General features: G+C 38.3%; 1 protein-coding gene across 1 annotated transcript in view; it reads right to left on the bottom strand.

Annotated features, from left to right (window-relative positions):
* dock10 (dedicator of cytokinesis 10) overlaps positions 1-19,340 on the bottom strand; it is a 179,944-nt gene extending 160,604 nt beyond the window's left edge. The window contains exon 1 of the mRNA XM_059947468.1: positions 19,232-19,340. Coding sequence (XP_059803451.1) covers positions 19,232-19,339 — 108 coding nt within the window. The 5' untranslated portion in view covers position 19,340. The remainder of the gene's footprint in view (positions 1-19,231) is intronic.
* Between the last annotated feature and the right edge of the window lie 3,142 nt (positions 19,341-22,482).

The following is a 22,482-nucleotide window of genomic DNA, read 5'->3' as shown; positions in this document are numbered from 1 at the left end:
ACAACGATGATTTCATAGGACAAAATTACAACAACAAGAACATAGATGTTCTTTCAAACAGACCGAAAGGGTGTAGGGTGAAGCTACAGCTTATTACGCCTACCCCTCTTACTTATACAACAACATACTTGGCGTCAATCATCACATCAAAAACAAAAATTTCATAATCTTTTTACACAAAATCCAATTCCAAATATCATTTATTCACATTACTCTCATTCATTTTAAATCATGTATTTTATATTTGTTCATTAAATAATTTTTAAATAGTTTTTTAAACAAGTATAGTGTATATTTTTAAATTCTTTCTACAACTGTTCCATAGGTTCACCCCTCTGACTGAAATACAATGATTTTTTACATTTGTTCTTATCCTTTGTTTTTGAAATCTACATGTTGACTTTCTCTCATTTTAAACAACCTTTGTGGTAGCTGTCCATTTTTTACTTTATACATAATTTGTATTATTTTAAAATCTATGAAATCACTGAATTTTAAAGTGTTTAGTTGAATAAATAGTGGATTGGTTGGCTTATAATAACTTGTCTTATTTACAATTTGTGTAACTTTCTTTTGGAGTAGAAAAATTGAATCTGTATTTGTTTTGTATGTATTTTCCCATACAACTATACAGTAAGTCATGTATGGGACTATAAGTGAACAGTACAATGTATACAAAGATTAACTTTAATTAAATGTGTTTATTTGTTTTTCAGTGTCATAAGATGTTTAAAACAAATGAAAAAGGATAAATTAAATAGCCCTGGAAAATATGCTGGAGTAATATTGTACAACCAACTCCAGCCCACCTGCCCAGCTGATAGCTGCGTACAAAATTGATATTACTTCCTCATTGAGATTTCAGCACTAAAAACAATTTTATAGCCTTGCATCCCAACATTTTTGGGCTTTATAAAGATTTGCCTAGAGCATGGAGCTTATGTTTTCCAACACAGAAGTGATATCCAGATGGACTTCAAATACCATGCACTTTCGAGGAATCAATGTTACTGCTTCTAATGCAAAACCAACAGAAGCCATCCAATGCCCAGGTGGAGTAATGCAACATAATTTCCTTCATATGGATATGTGTTATCAAGGCTATGAGACCAATATTTCAGGGATATGTCTGCAAAAGCCAACAGTGACTCTGAAGAACACATATCAAATGTCCTCATAAAATATTACACATTGGCATCTCACAGCTGCCATTTTGCTGATGATTTTGCTGTTGTTGTCAGACATCTGGCCCAAAATGTTTTCAACCAAGTCAAGAAGATTAACTCAAAGCCAGACCTTTCAGTGCCAATGGTGCTTGATTTTTCCCATGAAGACCATCTACAGCAATTTCACCCTTCTGTGCTGCAGATATTGACAGAACAATGCATCAGATCACAGGGACAAAGAAAGGTACTCAATAATCAGTCACTAATCAATAGTTTAGATGATGGAATAAGATGGCTTTGTTGGCAAGTTAACAGATGATACGACAGTGGAGGGGCAGGTAGTGTTGAGGAAACAGGAAGGCTGCAGAAGGACTTAGATTAGGAGAATGGGCAAGAGAGTGGCAAATGAAATACAATGTTGGAAAATGCATGGTCATGCACTTTGGTAGTAGAAATAAATGCTTGGACTATTTTTTTAAACGGAGAAAATCCAAAAATCTGAGATGCAAAGGGACTTGGGAGTTCTTGTGCAGAACACCCTAATGGTTAACTTGCAGGTTGAGCTGGTGGTGAGCAAGGCAAATGCAATGCTAGCATTCATTTCAAGAAGTCTTGAAGACAAGAGCAGGGATGTGGTGTTGAGGCTTTATAAGGCACTGGTGAGGCTGTACCTTGAGTATTGTGAACAGTTTGAGGCTCCTCAGCTACAAAAAGGTGTGCTGGCATTGGAGAGGGTCCAGAGGCAGTTCACAACAATGATTCTGGGAATGAAAAGGTTATCATATGAGGAACATTTGATGGCTCTAGGTCTATACTTGCTGGAATTTAGAAGGATGAGGGGGGAATCTCAATGAAACCTTTCGAATGTTAAAAGGCTTAGACAGAATAGATGTGAAAAGGATATTTCCCATGGTGGGGGAGTCTAGGACACAAGAGGGCACAGCCTCAGGATATTTAAAACAGAGATGAGGAGAAATTGCTTTAGCCAAAGGGTGATGAATATGTTACCACCTACAGCTGTGGAAGCCAGGTTGTTGGGTGTATTTAAGGCAGAGATTGATAGGTTCTTCATTGGACATGGTATCAAAGGTTATGGGGAGAAGGCCACAAAATGGGGTTGAGGAGGAGAAAAAAGGATCAGCCATGTTTGAATGGCAGAGCAGACTCGAATGGCCCAAATGGACTAATTCTGCTCTTGTGTCTTGTGGTTATGGTATAAGGGAATGCTTTCATGGTATGGTGTTGGCTTCTTTGCAAGTAGATGCTGCCGTGATAAGTAACAAGATCAAGTAAAGTTAGGAGTCACAGAGTTGCTGAGCACTACAGCATCGAAGCAGCTCCTTTGTCCTACCTAGTCCATGGTGAACTATTATCTTGCTTATTCCTATTGATCTGCACCCAGACCATAGCTCAATCTGCTGAGTTCCTCCTCCAGGTTGTTTTTTCCTCATCTGAATTATAATAGAAATGTGGCACATGGAAAAGGCAAGATATTTGTGTATTTGATATGGGATCTTCTTTGCTTTGCTGAGAGAAAGCTGTGAATGGTTGTTGATTTGTTTGGGGGATGTATGCGATAAGGAAGCAGGGTAGATACCACACTCAGACTCAGCAGCCTATTTTAAAGTGAAGTTAACAGCATGCACAGATTTCCTGCAGATTACCTTGTCACATTGTTGCATGTTGATCTATTTATTCCCTTTTTTTCCAATATCTGATGGAAAATGAAATTAACGATACAGAGGGTCTTTGGGTGATTGGAGATTCTGAGAACAGTGACACTTGGAATGCTCTATTAAATCACCTTGCAAAAATAAAACAGCACTTATTAGCTATTTAGTATTGATGCAAGAAGAGCTGGCTAAGCCCTACAGTACCCCTTCATCTTGAACACAAAGGGATTCCTAAATAAATACAAAATACTGGTGGATATCGGGACTGGTTGCAGTATTCTTTGCTGCTTCTGCAAAATGGATGTATGGAGAGAAGTGCACTACTGATTTACCATTAGCATTTCCAAAGTAGATCTCAGTGGTGCAGTAGACACTATAGATTACCCTCCTCTTTAGGATAGTTGCACATGGACTGACAACACCAAGGGTTTCATGATGGTGCAAATCTACTTCTATGGTGTTAAGTATGGTACAGTGGTCTAAACAGCCATTGATCTATTGCCCTAACTGAATGTTAACAACTTCTGACACTTTATTGCATCTAATTTATAGTTGGTTTGCAAGCATATTCAGACAGATGATGATCGTTCATAGGGCAATCTTTGCACTTTTCATTAAATCAATCCACTTTGGTCAGATGGTGGCTGGTGTACAAGAATGGCTCCTTCACCACTTCTCTTACGAGTGCATGTGAGCAATAAAGCTATGCAGCCAACAGGAACCTCGCTCAGCCAGTTGTTAGCATGCACAAGTAGTTTCAACTTGCTTCAACCATGCTGACTTAAAAACAGTCTCACCACCCTACCAGGGCATCAACGCTGCCCTCAACCACATCTATTTTGCGCACGTCTGCTCTTACCCCATCCTCCCACCACCATACCAGGGATAGGATTCTTCTTGTCCTCATCTACTACCCTACCAGCCTCTACGTCCAGCACATAATACACCACAATTTCTGCCATCTCCAATCCCACCCCCCCACCCCCACTTTCTGCAAGGATCGCTCCCCAGGCCACTCCCTTGTCCATTCTTCCTCCCCCTCCACCCCACTGATCTCCCTCCTGGCACACCTGCCCCTACGCCTGCTCCCTCACAACCAATCAGGACCCCAAACAATCCTTCCAGGTGAGGTGACTCTTCACCTGTGAGTCTGCTGGGGTCATACACTGTATCTGGTGCTCCCGGTGTGGCCTCCTGTACATTGGTGAGACCTGGCGTAGATTGATGAGACCATTTTGCCAAGCAGGAGCAATCTCAGTGTTACAGGACTGTTTAGAAGACACAGACTGTGGCATGTTCAGGAACTTATGACCATCATATTAACATTGAGGAATATGCAGGATCTGACTGGCTGCATAGAGATGTACACGGAGGACATCACTGTTATTAAACACATCTATGTGAGGGCAAATCAGAAGCCATGGTTGACAGCTGAAGTCCGAGCACAGCCGACAGATTGGGATGCTGCCTTCAGATTGAGGGATAAGACAGGTCGCAGGTCGGTGTGAGCTGCACCTTCCCGCATCATTAGGAAGGCAAAACAGAATCATCCATTACACAAGGGACACAATACAAACATGGCAGTTCATTCAGATCATAATAAATTACATCCACCCTTCACATCAACCACAATGACCCTTCTCTTCCTGACAGACTGAGCGTCTTTTAAGCTCGGTTTGTTGCACGGAATGCTGTGCCAGTGAAGAAGGCATCCCACGCACCCCCTCCTCCCCCCCAATTGTTAGGTCTGGACAGTCTGGCTCTCATGGAGAAATCTTAATTATAAAAAGAAATAGATAAAATACAACTCTGCAACAGGTAATAGGCAACAGATTTACATCACCTAAGCAATCATCTTTTCTTAACGATTTCCCCCTAATTTATTTTCAAGTTTATTCAGCGGGGTTAAAAATCTGAAAATTAGTAGATTAGAAGTATCAGATGACACACCTTAAAAATTATTTCACTGAAAAATACAGAGAAGTACAAGTAGAAATAAAGACTTAAAAAGTAATCAATTTTTTTGTGAGAATTAGGATATGCTGAAATTGACAGCATTTTAGTGGTGGTGCAAGTCACAGGATCAAAATTGAATGAAGACTCAGAAGATTATTGTCCAATTCCAAAATTTGTAGCTATGTTGATGTCAGATATCTTCAGGTTATATATACACCTTAGTGCATTGTATCTAATTCAGTGTGCTATCAATGCAGAACTCTCACTTGTGGCTGGTTGGGGGTAGTCACATAACACGGTGCAAGGGAGTTTCAGCAGTCATGCCTTGAAACTACACAAGCAATCGAATGACTACATGCCACAATGCTTGGTGTAAAGTTGCCGGAAACTGGCTACATGCAACCTTACTAAAAATAAAATGGCTATGCCGTATGCTATTCACACACTATCACTATACTGACATGTCACAGACTACAATCTTAGTAGATTTGCCATGAGATTCCCAGCCTCAGTAAAGTGAACAACTGAGTGTGCAATATTTTCATTTAAGTATCAGCAAACACAGTCAACAGAAACAAAAGTGTAGTTCTTTCAAAAGCAAAGACAGATCAGTAATTCTGGGATTTTCCTTTATGTGTTACATCTTGCAATCAATTTTCATTGTTGCACGTTTAAATTATCCTGTATGTTTCTCTAATGTAATGATAATAAGTGACTCCAGTCGGCTGTACTAAGTAAGGCAATGAAGACAAGCAAGTTTGAATGGATGGGTTTCTGCACTATGAGGCAAGCCCATACAAGCTGATCTGTGGTAAAATTCTCCAAAGCACACTTAGTATTGCTAATCATGTTAATTTATTATCACATTGGATGTAAAATAATTTTTTCATTCTTGTGCAGTTCCTTTAAAAAGATATTAATAATCATATACATACTCAAAGAGACAACTGATGTGATGAAAATAAAAGAATGCCAGGACAGGGTTAAGTAATAAGTATACATATTGAGTTTGGAAACAGAACATTCTTGCTTTTAAAATAATTATATAAGGCTGCTATCTTCAATGTTCCCTCTAGAAATAATACCCGTAGTTTGTCTAAATGTCAAGAACTCCAACAAACAAGTGGTAATTGCATGAAGTAGGTTTTCATTTAATAGAATATTTCTTGGAAATTCCTCGCTACACATCAAAAAAATCCTCTATTTGATCACAACCAGGGCTTTATTGTGGATACTAAGTAACATACAATGCAGATGATGCCTCTGGTAATTTTCAGGTACTCACACAGAATTAATGAAAATATTGCTTCAAAACTAAAATAATGAAATTGTCTTTAGGAAACAAGATCATGTAAACATACAATAAAAGCAATATTTGTCTAAATAAGAGGTATAAATTGAACAGGAAGACAACTTGAATAGCATGATTTTGCAATTTTGCTTCAACCCTTTTTCAACTCCACCTATCACCTCCCAGCTTTTCACATCTTCCCACTCTTCTCCTCCCCCACCTGTCGACTGTCCCCTTCACAAGTCCACTTATCACCCATTAGCTCTTGTCCCACCCTTTCCCCCTACTTTTTATGCTGACCATCTCCCCTCTCTCTTGTTTCATGTTAATTGCCCTTTTTCCGACTTGCTGATATCCTCCAGTATTTTGTGCATTGCTAAGAATAAAACTTATACATAAGCCCCCCTTTTTTTGAAAAGAGATATATTTAATGGGTAATTCTGATATCCTTGTGACATTTTCGAGTTGAAGTAGTAAGGCTGATTTACAAGCATAATTCTTGAAGCCACCAGTCTGAGAAGGCTGGAATGGTATTCAGTGAGGTAGAAAGCTAAATGAAGTCTAGGTTTGCTCATTTATGGCAAATGGGCCATCAATTCAAAATGATTTTAAATAAGAAAATCATATTTTGTAGCAACATTTATATTACACCAAAGAACGAGCCTTCAATCACATATTTAAATTGGACAATAAACAAATTTCCCTTTCTTCTGTTTGGAGAATAACAGATAAGGTAGATTTTTCTGGACTTCCCATTTTTTTCCTGCTGAGCAGCCACTAAAACACCCTTCTTTCCAGTCACAGGCTACTAAGTTATTCACTTGCTCTCTGAATCATTCTAGATTGTTTGCAGGTTTAAATAAGCTATTGTGACATGTTTTCTAAATGCCTAAAAAGAATTTTCTCAGACAAAACTAAACAGGAGGCTTGGAATGCAGCCCTTCCTCAATTAGCAAGACAAAATGTCTGTCAACACACTCTGAAGACTCAAAGTTTCTTGATGCTTCAATTTTAGGCATATTACTACCAAAAGTTGGCAAAGTTGAAAGATTTCTTCAAACCTAATCCACTATTGGCAACATTTTATTAGAATTCAACAACATGTATGTCTGTGCATAGTCCCTCAAATGCACATTGACTATATGAGGTGAAAATTTAGTCAATACAATAAACATGTAACCTACAATAATTCTTAATATGACTTTGGCAGATAATGAGATCGATCTATTTTATCTTGATTCTAACTGAAGAATGTAGATAATGCGCCAAATCACAGAAGAGTTTTTAAAAAGTGTTCCTTTTCTGAATATTTTTCATAAGATAGACCATAAGGCATAGAGCGGAATTAGGCCTCTCGGCCCATGCAGTCTGCTCCGCCATTCTATCATGGTTGGTTTATAATCCCTCTCAAAACCCTTCTCCTGCCTTTGCCTCATAACCTTTCATGCACTAACTAACAAAGAACCTGTCAACCTCTGCTTTAAATATACTCAATGGTTTGTCCTCCATAGCCATCTGTGGCAATGAGTTCCAAAGATTCACCACTATCTGGCAAAAGAAATACCTTGTCATCTCTGTTCTAAATGGACATCCCTCTATTCTGATACTGTGTCCTCTGCTCCTAGACTCACCCCTATAGGAAACATCCTCTCGACATCCACTCTGTCTAGGTCTCTCAATATTCAATAGGTTTCAATGATATGCCCCCTTATTACTTTAAACTCCAGTGAGTACAAGCCCATTCCCATCAAATGTTCCCCATGTGTAAATCCTTTCATTCTTGTGGATCTCTCCAATGTCAGAACATCTTTTCTTAGATAAGGGGCCTAAAACTGCTCACAATACTCCAAGTGCAGTCTGACCAATGCCCTATAAAGCCTCAGCATCATATCCTTGCTTTCATACTCTAGTCCTCTTGAAATGAATGCCATCATTTCTTACCACTTGAAATGAATGCCATCATTTCTTACCACTGACTTAATTTGCAAGTTAACCTTTAGATGATCCTGCTCAAGGACTCCGAAGTCACTTGGCACTTCAGGTTTTTGAATTTTCTCCCCATTTAAAAACCAGTCCACACTTTTACTCATCCTACCAAAGACATTGGAGAGGGTTCAGAGCATGACCATACACTTCCCTACACTATATTCCATCCGCCACTTCTTTGCCCATTCTCCCAATCTGTCAAGCTCTTCTGCAACTATCTTTGTTATCTCTGCAAACTTGGCCACAAAGCCATGAATTCTATCATCCAATTTGTTGACATGTAAAGACATGTAAAATGAAAAGAATTGGTCCTAATACCCCCATGGAATACCACTTGTCACCGGTAGCAAACCGGAATAGGTCCCTTTTATTCCAACTTCTTGCGCCTTTTGCCAATCAGCAGATCTTCTATTCATGCTAGTTTCTTTCCTGTAATACCATGAATCTTTATTTTGTTAAGCAGCCTCATGTGTGGCACCCTGTCAAAAGCCTTCTGAAAATCCAAGTAAACAACATCCACTGACTCTCTTTTGTCTATCCTGCCTGTAATTTCCTCAAAGAATTCCAATAGATTCGTTAGGCAAGATTTCCCCTCATGGAAACTATGCTGACTATGACGTATTTTATCATGTCCTTCTTAAAAATTGACTTCAACTTCTTCTAACCACTGAAGTCAGGTTAACTAGCCTATAATTTCTTTCTTCTGCCTCCCTCCCTTCTTAAAGAGTGGAGTGACATGGAATTTTCCAGTCCTCTGGAAACATTCCTGAATCTAGCGTTCTTGAAAGATCATTACTAATGCCTCTACAATCTCTTCAACTACCTCTTTCAGAACACTGGGGTCTAGTCCATATGGTTCAGGTGACTTACCTACCTTTATACCTTTCAGCTTCTCAAGCACCTTCTCCTTAGTAATAGCAACTACACTGACTTATGCCCACTGTCACTCTTGAATTTCTAGCATACTGTTGGTGTCTTCCACAGTGAAAACAGATGCAAAATACGTACTATATTACTATATTTTTACTATATTATACATCCTCTCTTTTGCTTTCATGCTATCTTTTTGAGGTAAAATTTACTACCCATTCTGATTTATTTTAAAAATCTTTGAATTGTTATTAAAATATAGATTTGGGCTATTATTATAAAACATAATATGGTAAAGTATTCCTTTTTTTCTTCTTGTTTTTTTAACCAACTAGCTTTGTCTTGGTAGGGGGTGTAGATTTTTAAAAATAATATAATTAACCATACTACTGTATTTCATCATTCAATTTATTTTATTTGATTGGTCATCAATATGGGATAACATGATTGTATCAGTGTAATTTATATATAGTGCATTTTGTGCTATCTTATTTTAAGTTAAATATGTTAATAAATATTATATATTTATTTAACTGTACTTAACTCCCATCAGTGTATTTTTATCCTTCCAGTTTCTCAACTCTACCCACAATGATTTTACATCTTCTGATCTTATGTCACCTCTTTCTAAGTATTTGATTTTATTTTTTTACCATCAGAGCCACCTTTCCTACATGCCTGACCTTTCAAAACAAGGTGTATCCTTCGATGTTAAACCCCTAACTATGATCTTCTTTCAGCCATGACTCAGTGAGGCCCACAGCATCATGCCTGCCAATCTCTTTATTCTGTATAGTCCCTCCATTCAATCATAACACATTCAATTCTTTATTCAACACCCTCAATTCTTTATTCAACACCCTTTGCGACTTCCTCACAACCAACTGAATCCATGCTTATTAGAAATTTTAAATGATATCGCTCTTTTATGATTAATGTCAAAATTGAATGGGTCACTATTTGCAAAATGGTACAGAAAATTTTAACCTAATCTGTTACAGAATATAATCCCTGGGCAATATAAGAGGAGGAGTCAAATAGATACATAATAAGTAAATCTGCCATTAATCAGGCTGATCTAAAACACATCACATGGCTCACACCAATGAATAAGTTTAGGATAAATACATGCATATGGGAAATTCCAATTGTGAAAATCCTCTTATCACAGCACTACAGCTTGCTTGTTTTTATAAATCACCTCTTCAAGAGAAATGAAAAGAAGTTTGAATAATATTCCCACTTGAACTAATTAAATTTAATAGTGGAAACTATGCAATTTAATCCACCAAGCAAAGTACAAACTTTAAGATGACAGAACAAAGGTCCTTATGAAAACTGACTACATTCTTCTTAATAACTATGTTTACCAGTCTCAGCAACACCTGTTGAAATTTTGGTGGCGTTTTCATTCTGAGCACAGGTGGATACAGGGCCACTACACAGGTCTGGAAAAAGCTGCTGAAAGTTGTAAACTCAGCCAGATCCACCTTGAGCACAAACCTCCAAAATACCTCAAGAATACCTCCAAAAGCCAATGCCTCAAAAAGGCAGCATTTATCATTAAGGACCTCCTTATCCAGGACATGCCCTCGTCTCATTCTTACCATCAATGAGGTGGTACAGGAGCCTGAAGACACCCACTCAACATTTCAGGTACAGCTTCTTCCCCTCCATTATCAGATTTCTGTATGGACAATGAACCTGTGAACACTTACTCATTTTTTCCCTCTCTTTTTGCAATTATGCTTATGTTGAAAATAAATTAACTATTATGGTCATTTATAGTTTTTATTACTGTGTTGCAATGTACCGCTTTTACAAAACAACAAATTTCACAACATATGCCAATGAGAGTAAACCTGATTTTAATTCTGATTCTGATCAAACATTTTTTATGCCATGAGTACACATGGTGTTTTGTATGCTTGATCAGGCTTAGGACTAGCATCACATCAAAATTCAAAGTAAATTTATTATCAAAGTACTTAAATGTCACCATATACAACCCTGAGATTCATTTTCTTGCAGGCTTTCACAGTAAATACATGAAACACAATAGAATCAATGAAAGGCCAGCCCAACCAGACAGACAAACAATGTGCAAAAGACAACAAATTGTGCAAATACAAACAAAATAAGAAAAAGAAACAAAATAATAACAATAAATAAAGAAGCAATAGATATCAAGAGAATAAGTTGTAGTGTCCTTGAAAGTGAATCCATAGGTTGTGGGAGCAGATCAGTATTGGGGTGAGTGAAGTTATCCTCTTTGTTCAAGAGCCTGAAGGGTGAATTGTTCCTGAACCTGGTGGTGTGGATCCTGAGGCTCCTGGATCTCCCTCTTGTTGACAGCAGTGAGAAGAGAGCATGGCCTTGATGGTGGGAGTCTCAGATTATAGATGCTCATTTCCTTCCATGGCACTCCATGTAGATGTGCTCAGTGACAAGGAGGGCCTTACCCATGATGGACTGGGCAGCATCCATTACATTTTCTTGGCTTTTCTGTTCAACGGCATTGATGTTTTCATGCCAGGCCATGATAAAACCAGTCAATATAATCTCCACCCCACATTTATAGAAGTTTGTCAAAGTTTTGGACGACATTCTGAATCTTCACAAGCTTCTAAGTAAGATGAGGCACTGCTGCACCTTTGGACTTGCGGTTTTCTTCTCCTGAAGTCGATAATCAGTTCCTTGGTCTTGCTGACATTAAGTGAATGGTTATTGTTGTAGCAATATTCAGTCAGATTTTCAGTCTCTCTGCTATATGCTGATCTGTCACCACCTTTGAATTGGCCAATGACAGAGGTGGAATCATCTATAGAACTTCGACAAACTTCTATAGATGTGGGGTGGAGATTATATTGACTGGTTTTTGTAACTCGAAAATGTAAATCTATGAAAGATGGCATGATGACATATGCCATTCATGTGCTTTGTTCATATCACCAGAATGAATAACAACAAAGAATGCTTAAACACACAATATATTTATAATATTACTCAAATTGTACTGATATATTAAACACCCAACACTCTTCTCTGCTTAGCTATAAACAACTCCATATAGAAAGCATTTCAACTTATATACAATATATACAGCATACTACATAATACAACTACTATATAGATACCCACAATGTACTCAATTTTAAATTTTCCCATTCAGACCTAAAGATTTTATTGCTGTGGAGGATTTCTTACTCTTGTGGGATAATGCCTTTCCTGACAAGGGAGTTCATCCTGCTTGGCTGCTGGGACATAAATGGCTGTGAAAGCGATCTCAGGATTTGGAGCCTCTGGCCCAGTGGAATTAGGAGTTGACTCTGAGAATGCAGGAAGTGGTTCTGATAGCTCTGGATGCCTTTCTTCTCCTTTTCTCAACTTTCCTCTCTGGATCTATTTCAACCTTTGCATCTCTCCCAGTCCCAGCTTCCTTCACACCTTCTCTCTCCTTATCTCTTCACTCCTTTTCAACTTATTGTCTTTTTCTCAACTTCCTTTTTCCTTTTTCTAGTTTCATGTATCTCTGAATTTGTTAACTTCTCAAGAAATTAGGTCTCATTCTTCCTCATCCATTTCCATAACACTTACATTTATCTTTCTTTCCAATGTAACCAGCCAATTTTTATTTGTGATTTTTTTTATTTATGATTACTATCACCCAGTGCTCACTGTTTATGAACCCATGAGCTTAGGTCATTTTCTGCCTTTTTTTTAAACTTAAAAGTCTTCTCCTCCCAAAGAAGCGTGTGCTGCATGTTGTTTTTTTACCTTGACCTTTTCTCGCTGCACTGTTTATTTTACCTTGACCTTTTCTCACTGCGCTGTTATTTACTCAGCCATTTTCTTGCTGTGCTTTTTTTTTAGCTCGAGCATCTCACTGTGCTTCAACAGGTCTCAGGTTCGTTTAAAACTTACTCATCACCACTGTTATATTTTGTAACTCCAAAACGTAAAAATAATTAAAAGAAAACATGTAACCGGGAGGTAACTCAAGTATGTTTGTTTTTCCTTTTAACAAGGTGCATGCAAATGAGGCAGAGGGGTGATGACATATGCCATTTATGTATTTCATACATATAACCATAATGAATTATTTAAATAACAGATTGCTTAATCAAACATTACATTTACATTATTACTAAAATGTTAGTGATGCATTAAATACACAACAGTCAGCAAACTTAAATACGACTGGTGCTGTGTTTAGTCTCATATGCACAAGTATAAAGTGCGTAGAGCAGAAGGCTAAGCACACAGTTTTGTGGTGTAGCCGTGCTGATAGAGATTGGGAAAGAGATGTAGTTGCCAACTGACTGGGGTCTGCAGGTGAGGAAATCGAGGGTCCAGTTGCGCAAGGAGGTATCGAGCAAAGCAAGATGGCGGTGGTGAAAGACGGCGACATGTTGTGGGCAGCTTACAAAACTTATAAATATACCTCTTCACGTAACCATTGTACAACCGGGAAAATAATCCTATCTTTATTACACTGTACATGCTGGAAGCAACTACCAGTCACACCATACTGATGAGCAAGAACTGGGTAGATTTCCCTTTTAAATTTAGAACAATGAACTGAAGGGGCAGAATCTGGCTCCTGCTGCTCTATGAATCATTTAACTCAGTGGTTTGGGAGACGGGAAGTGAAGAAACTATGTCCCATTTCTGTCATGTGTCAGCCAAGGTCTGAAAGGGTGTAGCCACATGTAGCTAAAACTGATGAATAAAAGACTGCGCATTAATATTTCAAATGGAGTCTATTATCAGACAGCCTCTGTAGTTAGCACAATGGCCACATTGCCAAATCTTCACGCTGAACGGTTCCAAAATTGAATTTTTCAACCAGACCATAAAGATTCCAAGATGGTAAGAACTCCCTTTTAACATATGCAACCACTTGTAGTTAAAGGCAGAAGGTCCTCTCTGTGGTCATGTTTCAATCACATTTCCCCATCATGGACATAGATAATATTTGATCATGTGATAAGCACAGGAATTCCGACTTCATCTGAAACACTGCCGGTCAGTCCAAGCCACCTCCCTTCTTTCAAGTAGATTCTACTTCAGGAACTTTCCTAATCATTGCTACCCACCAAACTTCTCCATTTCCATTATCAAAGCTATCTTTAGCCTATCTCTGCAGCATCTCATCTGATGACTCACCCACCCTAATACTCTCCACAACTCTCTCCCCAATTAACCCACATCAGCCTCTTATTCATTAACCAGTTTACTACTCTTTCAACCCTAATTTCTCCCCAACAATGTCCACCCGGTCTCCCAATCCTTGTTATCTTCCTGACCATGTCTCTGACTGATCGCCGCAGCACTATGCACCCCACCTCCATTAACTCCGCAAGCTCCCAAACGCCATTCTACATAATCTCTTGTCAATCATCTTTACACCTCCTTCCCTATGACGATCATCTCAGCAATCCTCCATTCTAATCCATCACCTCCCTCTCGTACCAGAATGCAAAGTGCTTCTGAACTCATTTCCTTTGTGTTCTCTACTCTCCATGATGGAAGACCCTTGTGAAAGAATTGGCATTATGTAAAATCAACTCTGAAAAGACTGCACTTTAATGACTGCTGCCTTGGAAGATATTATCACAAATGAGAGGCAGTGTACAGAACAAACAGTATATTCTTAATCCTTCAGAATGTCACTTTTTAAAATTGTGGATATTATCAAGCCAGATTACTGTCAGTCAGTAATCCAATCCCGCACTTAATTTACAATATTTAAAGAGACTTCTTCCCTGACACCTCCTCCACAAGCTCATTCTGCTAATTAATATCAGAGGGAACCACACAAAGAAAAGGTGTTTTGACATGACCAGCATAAAGCATGTTTGAATTAAAGTAGGTGTTCTCACCTGGAGCCCACAGACCCATCAGTTAACAGTAAAGCTCCATGGCATAAAAAGGTTGGGAATCCCTGAATTAAAGGCAGAGTTATCATTTAACTTGTGCAAGCCAAGATGCATACTTGGAACCAACATAGGCACTGCAGAAGAGTAGTGTGGAGAGGGGTAGAAAAGGATTAGAAGGAAGTTTTGTAATTTATATTGGCTATTATGAATAATAAAGTCACTTAATTAAAAACACCTTTAATGCATGCTCCATTTTTTCACCTTCCAGCCCCATTGTGGTCTTTTCTGGCTTTCATGGATAAAGGATGTTATGCTGCAGTTGGTGAAGCTTCACTTAGAGTACAATGTATAATCCTGATTTTCTTGTTATAGGAAAGATGTCCTTAAATTGGGTAGAGTGCAAAGAAGAATTATGAGAATTTTGCCAAGACTTGAGGACCCGAGTTACAGGAAGATGTTGGGCAGGCTTGGGCTTTATTCCCTATATACAGGTGACTGAGAGTTGTCTATAATTGATAGGGTGAATACTCACAGTCTTTTACCCAGGAAAAGAAAAGCAAAAACTAGCTGGCATAGGTTTAAAGTGAGAGAGAAATGAATAAAGAGAATCTGAGGGGTAACTTCTTCACAGAGAGAATAGTGTTAACACAGAATTAACTGCCAGAGAAAATAGTTGAGATGATACAATAACAACATTTAAAAACAGTCAGTCAGGTACAAGCATAAGAAAGGTATAGAAGGATAAGGGTAAATGGAACAAGCTTGAGTTAACATGATCAAGTTGGGCAGAAGACTTTTTCTGTGCTGTGTAACATTATGACGTTCCGATTCTAAGTGGGAATCTGGGTCCTAAAATGTAAAAAGGATTCTGATGTAAGTCTAACCATTGACTGTATCGTGAACAGAGGTGTGGCCGCGCAAATGCAAAGGTGGTAAAAACAACAACATAAACGTAAGGCTTTCTGCAGATGCTGGAAATCTCAAGCAGCACACACAAAATGCTGGAGAAACTCAGCAGGTCAGACAGAATCAATGTAAAGGAATAAACAGTTGATGTTTCGGATTGAAACTCTTCATCAGGACTGAAAAGGTGTCTCGACCTGAAACATCGACTGTTTATTCCTTTTCATAGTTGCTGCCTGACCTGCTAAGTTCCTCCAGCATTTTGTATGGGTTACTAAAGTCAATACCGAGCAGCCCTCATTAACTCACACAAAATGTCGGTGGAACGCACCAGGCCAGGCAGCATCTATAGGAAGAGGTACAGTCGACGTTTCGGGCTGAGACCCTTCGTCAGGCCCTTACCAACACTGCTTTCCCAAACATTGTATTCTTCCCTGAATTTAAATAATTTTTGCCTGATGCCCACTTGGTGTTAGCTCTTCAGAATCCGATTTCCATCAAAGTGAGATCACAGCATTTGGTATTCATCCTCAACCCCTATCCAGCTGAAACCCGCTCTGTGAATACTCTCTCTCCCACCAATACAGTTCACATCTCTTTGAGCTTTGTCTGTTTTGCCTTTGAATGAGTATTGATTATTCATTTCCATCTGATGGAATTTAATGGGGTCATTCTCCATGTGGATCATCTCTAAAGCATAAAAAGTTTCCATGATAATACTAATGACTCAGAAGATCAGTTTTTGGTTACCTACATTCAAGAAAAAAAAATTAAGGTGCAGCTCTTTGATACAACAACATACAGTAAAACTCACCAAGCACACCAGCAGAATGATTGAACAGCAAATGATAAAACAACTGCTGAAAATACTTCCTTCAGAACAAAAGTTCAACTTATTTCATGTCAGTCAAGGATTACCATCTTTTAAAGGTTCGCTCAGAGCCCTACACAATTTTACATTCTTTCCAATAAACCTATAGTTTCAACTCAGGGAATAAAAAATAACAACTGATAAACAACTGTAAAAATAGAGTTAGCACAGGAAGTCATGTTGAAAATAAATACTCTTGCATGGTTACATTCACAAGATCAAAGAGGCCTTATTCTATCAATATGATCAATTGTGTTCCTGCCAGCAATTAACATATAAATAATTCTATATCAAATTAACCATAAGTGTTAAAATGGGTTAAAAAAAGCAAAAAACCCACCAGTGTATGGATATAACAGTTTGTTTTACAAAATGACCAACTCTGATGTTTTACACTTCTATTTAAGTCTTTCCTTCTGCTCACTAAATAAAAACTAACGTTATGCCAAATACTTTTTTTCATTTATGTATAGGTATTTCATTATTTTTTGACTTAATATACAATGCAGGCCATTTAAATATTGCCATTTATTGCATCTAACATATTACATTTGCTTGCAATATGTCAACATTTGCTTTATGTCAAAAGGAATCAGTCCTAGTTTTCAGTTAGTGATATGTCTGTGAGGTTATTATATATGTTAGTGTCCAACGGTGGAACAGGCCAGAAATGTGGTGATTCCCACAGAGACATTGTGGCAGTTGAACAAAACCTTTCTGTGCCTCTCAGCACGTAGCCGAGAAACATTCAGTTTTGGACAGCTACTTGCAACCTATTTTCATACTCTTCTCCCCGCTGCATCTTGACACAGATGCAGATTATTACCTCACATATTGTTCTTAACTGCTGCTGCTTGTGCCATCTTGAGACAAGACCAGGCTGGTCAGGGGATCTCTCTTCCCCTCAATCCTTTCCTTATTGGCTATCCCCTAAAACTCCCCCACCATAACTCTTGGTGTTTTCAATTGTTTATACAGTATTACAATACGCTTCCTTATTTTTTTAGGGTTTGTGTCTTCTCTCCCAGCTGCAATCCTCTCCAGGAACCAAGAAACTCTAGCAGTCATTGCTTCAAATTGTTTTTGAGGGGTAGCTCTGTTTGGGGTTGATAGGCTGCTGGTCGACATCAGAGTAATCTTCATGTTCTGAAATAGAATTGGCTAATATTTCTCAAAGTTATAAATCTGTTGGGAAATGAGTTCATTTGTGTGTATTTTCTCCTACCCTTATTTGTACAATGTGTCAAATACGTTGGATTGTTGGATCATTTAAACATTTGTTTATGCTTTGGGCTAAGTCATTGCTTCAACATGAGATACCTGGCCATATAATAAGTAGTAGGACTGCCATGACAAAGTAGGAAAGTAGTAGGGGATTTATCACTGGTGAAGAAGGTAACATATAATTGCATAACGCCATTTGAAATTACAAGTAGAAGCAATTCATCTGACCACAGACACAGCTGTGCACGGAGATAAACCTTAGATATAGAATTTGTAACTGATGTAAAATAGTGTCTGAGATCACCCTAAACTGAAGTCTACAATAAGGATTTGCTGCTCCCCCACCATCATACAAGTGGGCTAAGCAGACATGTTAAGGTAAATGATTAATAGCTTTGATTGTCAGACTGTGGTTAAAGGAACTGCCTTGGACTATCCCTACACAGACAGAGAGGAAGATCTATCAAGGCCCTCAGTAAATTATTGGTCCCTGGCTTCTGCAAAGTGGCTCTGGTGCAAACAGGAAAGATTTCCCCCCAGTGTGATGTTGGATGGGACACGGTGTGACTTTAGTTAGAAACGTGCTCATACCCATCGTCATTCTGCTGCTTTTTGGTAACTAAATGACCATTCGGTATTTCTGTTCCTACTGTTTAACTAGTGTGTTATAATTGAGTGTGAGCAGCAGTGCAATTAATTTCAAATAACTGGTTTTAAAAATCAAATATCTGAAGTATCTTGTAGCATAGTACAAATGTAATAGTCCAAGTAATGTTATAAACTTCTCAATTTGAATATATTTATAGATTTTAAAATATGCAATTGATCTAATTACACCAAAAAAGCCTGTGTATACTCCCAGTGTAGAATATTCGAAGTACAACATAGAACTTCACTGAAGTTCTTCAAAAGACAACATCGAGAAATGGCACAGCTTTGAGGCTTCAACATCGTTGACAAGCAAACAGAAAATTTCTAACAAAAGAACAATCCAGATCTACATCAATCCACCTTGTATGCATTAGGTTAGTTTTCAGAATGCCTTATCAAAGCCTGAACATTTTATAATTTTTTAAATGACACATGATTTATGTTTATCTTTCAAAATGCCTGGAAATGATCAGCTACAAGCACTATGTTTATTATTGCTTAGTAGTATTAAGTTTCTACCCACATAAGCTATCTCCTTAAGTTTTAAGTTATGGCTGGCAAGCATGAGGAAATAGCAGGGCTATTTTCTGTAATAAAACATATTTACAATTTTAAATCATTACCAAAAAGCTGGAAGGTATCAAAACTTTAAAATATTATGGTCTCAGCCTGACCAATACCATGTAAAGCTCAAATGCCAAAACACTAATTCAATGTAAAATAAACACCTCAATAGAAATTTAAGCTGCCATACATACTGTACTGAATCTGTGTTCCTCAACTTGACCTATCCTCTTTCGAGTTCGTCGTTTTTTCCGAAAATCAATGCTGTGGTCCCTTTTGAAAACTTTAACTCTGAAACTCATGTTTCTGTTAATATCCCAGGGAAAGCAAAATGGCAATTCAATTGAAAAACGACTGATGAATCCTAGCTTGAAGAGCACAGAATCCGCTTTCACTTAGTCTTTTGGTGTAGGAGGGGAAGTACGTATATGCGCTGGTGAAGGCATGTCACAATACCACTGCAGCAAAGGAAACAAAAACCAAAACTTCATACGTACACTAGAATGTCTTGACACCTGTTTGTCAAGATTGGAGAAATATAGACTTCCTCTTGGCTTATCGGTCTGAACAATGTAAATAATAGGAATGGAAAGAAAATGAAACACGAGAAAACCATTTGGCCCATCTTTACCATACGCCATTTACAAATATTAATTACATTGACAAATATCCCTAACATTTATATTGACATTTCCTCCTACAATCTGTGTAACTATTAGATTAAATCATATCAAATCCACTTATACCATATTCAGTTCTCCATCAAGAGTATCAACATACTTCAGGTTACTAAAGTCCAAGAATCAATGTGTTCCATTAAGTGCTTGATTCTGCAGTTAAATAAAATTACAAAAATTTTCAACTCTATTCTGAATAGAATAGCTCTTCCTTAAACAAAAGTTATGTTGGCATAGCATGAGGTTTGATCGGAGATTGTTCCATACATTCTAAATATTTAAGACAACATTAAAGGGCAAAACATCTTAGACTGATGAGTTTGCTTTAGTAAATTAAAGATTTAGAATATAGACTTAACCAATGGAAACAGCCAAAAATATTTAAAGTAGACAACATTACAAAGCATGAAACTTAGCAATCTTCTGTTCTACTCCAATGCAAGTCATTATTATGCTTGAAATTACTCAAAACAACTGCAGATGTTCATCCTTTCTCTTACAATATGTGAGTGAACCTGCATGTATCAATATCAAAGCATTATGGAGAAGTATCATGGTGAAATCCCAAATTACACTTTGCTCAGTTTTGTACAAGTGTTTTTTGTGTTAATGAGATAGCGAGAACTAATGAGGGTGTGTATTTTGAATCTTCAGAAAGCTTTCAATAATAACACAGGAGGGAGGTCATAAGGTTGGAGTGTGTAAATTGAGACTGCAGATGCTAGAATCTGGAGCAGAAACAAACTAATGGAAGAATTAAGTGGGTCAAGCAACATTTGTGTCCAAAAAGGGATGATCAATGTTTCTGGTTGAGACCCTGCATTAGAACAAAGAGTCCTGTTACATGCTACCTTGGCTGAACAGAGGAGAACTTTTAGTAATAGACTAAGACAACTGCACAGCTCCAAAGAGTGCTATGCTTGGCCATTAGACTCTAAAATGATTCAACCTATAGCTGGGGAAGTGATGACCCCCTCCTGTTAGATAGTTTGTGGTAACTTATTTTTTTATTCTTTCTACTTCTGTTCCAATATTTCTATCTGTGCACTTGTAATGCTACTGGGACACTGTAATTTCCTTTGGGATCAAAGAAATATCTATCTGTCTATCTAGAGTGACAATACCCAGCATATAGAAGTGAGAAGGATGAGTGAGAGGGAGTTTGGTAGGCGGTAGATGAAATCAGATAATTGAGAGACAAGAGGCAGATGGAACCAGATAAAGGAGAGGAAAGGTGAACCAAAGGAAAAGGGAAAGAATCGTAGGTGGGTATGTATGATTGAATCATATGGGGTAGGATACGAGTCTTAAGAGACTGTAGATCTGTAGCAAAAAAAAAGTTGCTGCAGGAACTCAGTGGGTCAGGACTAGAGATAAAGTGATAGTTGAGTGCGATGAGTTTAGGTAACAAAGTGGGAGGGATGGAAAAGATGAATAATGGGGAAGAGTTATGGTATAACCTGGTGGGAATGGGAAAGGAACACAGCAGTACTGTTTACCTGAAATTGGAAAATCCAAGGTTCACACCATTAGGTTGTATGCTACCAAGCAAAATATGAGGTGTTGTTCTTCCGGTTTGCATCTGACCTCACCACACCAGCAGAGAAAGCTGAGAACAGACAGATGTAGGAATGGCGTGTACAAGAAATCTCAAGATGGCCTTCGTGGGCAGTGTGCAGGCATACTGTAAAATGGTTGCGTAGTCTACTATTGCTCTTGCCAATACAAAAGTAACATTGCAGGAATTGAATGTGATCGAACAGGTTGGAGGAGGTACACATGAATCTCTGCCTTCCTTGGAAGGGTGCTTAGATGCTGTGCAGTGGTGAGGGATAATGTCAAGGATCAAGTGTTGCACCTCCTGGGCCTGCAAGGGAAAGTGCCAAGGTATGGGAAGGGGTTGATGAGAGGGGATACATGTATCAGGAACTCATGGAAGAGAGGTCCCTGTGGAAAACAGGAAGGGGGAGGGAGAAGAAAATGCCATTGGTGGTGGATTCCATGGCTGCTAGACATGGTGAAGGATGATATGTTAAATGGATGTAAAAGCTAATGGGACGAAAGATGGCGACTGGGAGAACTCCATTTCTGTTGACTGTGGAGACAGACACTGAGAACAGATGTGCAGAAATGAACGAAATGCATTTGAGAACTCCATCAACTACGGAGAAGGAAAGCCACATTTCCTGAAGAAAGTAGACATTTCAGAAGTTTCAAAGCATAAAGTTTCATCTTGAGAACAGATTGAGAGAAAAAGATGGCACACTTACAGGAGACAGTATAGAAGGTGTAGTCAAAGTAGCTGTGGGAGTCTGAGTTTGTAGTAGGTATTGGTGCATAATTTGTCTGCTAAGATGGAGACAAAAAAAAACTCAAGAAAAAGAAACTAGAAATAGTCTGAGCAAATTTGAGGATTGTATGGAAGTTGGTGACAAAGATTATTAAACTACATGAAGAGGCACCAACACGGTCATCAATGTAGTGGAGAAGTGTTTGGATGGGTGCCTTAGCAGGTTTCAAACAAGATGGTTCCACGTAGTCAACATAAAGAAAGGCATAACTGGGGCCTATGTGAGAGACCATGGCTACATGTTTGATTTGTAGAAAATATGAGGAACCAAAAAAAAATTAAATTGAGACCAAGAACAAGTTCCATCGGGTAGATTCAAATGTTGGTAGTGGGGAACTGGTTGGGTGTATGTTCCAGAAAAGAGTGGAAAGCCCTGAGACATTTCTGATGGGAGATTCATAAAGACTAAATGTCCATG

Source organism: Hypanus sabinus, chromosome 2, assembly GCF_030144855.1.
Source record: "Hypanus sabinus isolate sHypSab1 chromosome 2, sHypSab1.hap1, whole genome shotgun sequence".
Taxonomy (NCBI): domain Eukaryota; kingdom Metazoa; phylum Chordata; class Chondrichthyes; order Myliobatiformes; family Dasyatidae; genus Hypanus; species Hypanus sabinus.
The sequence above is the reverse complement of the archived record's forward strand: the minus strand, read 5'-3'. Positions and strand labels throughout refer to the sequence as shown.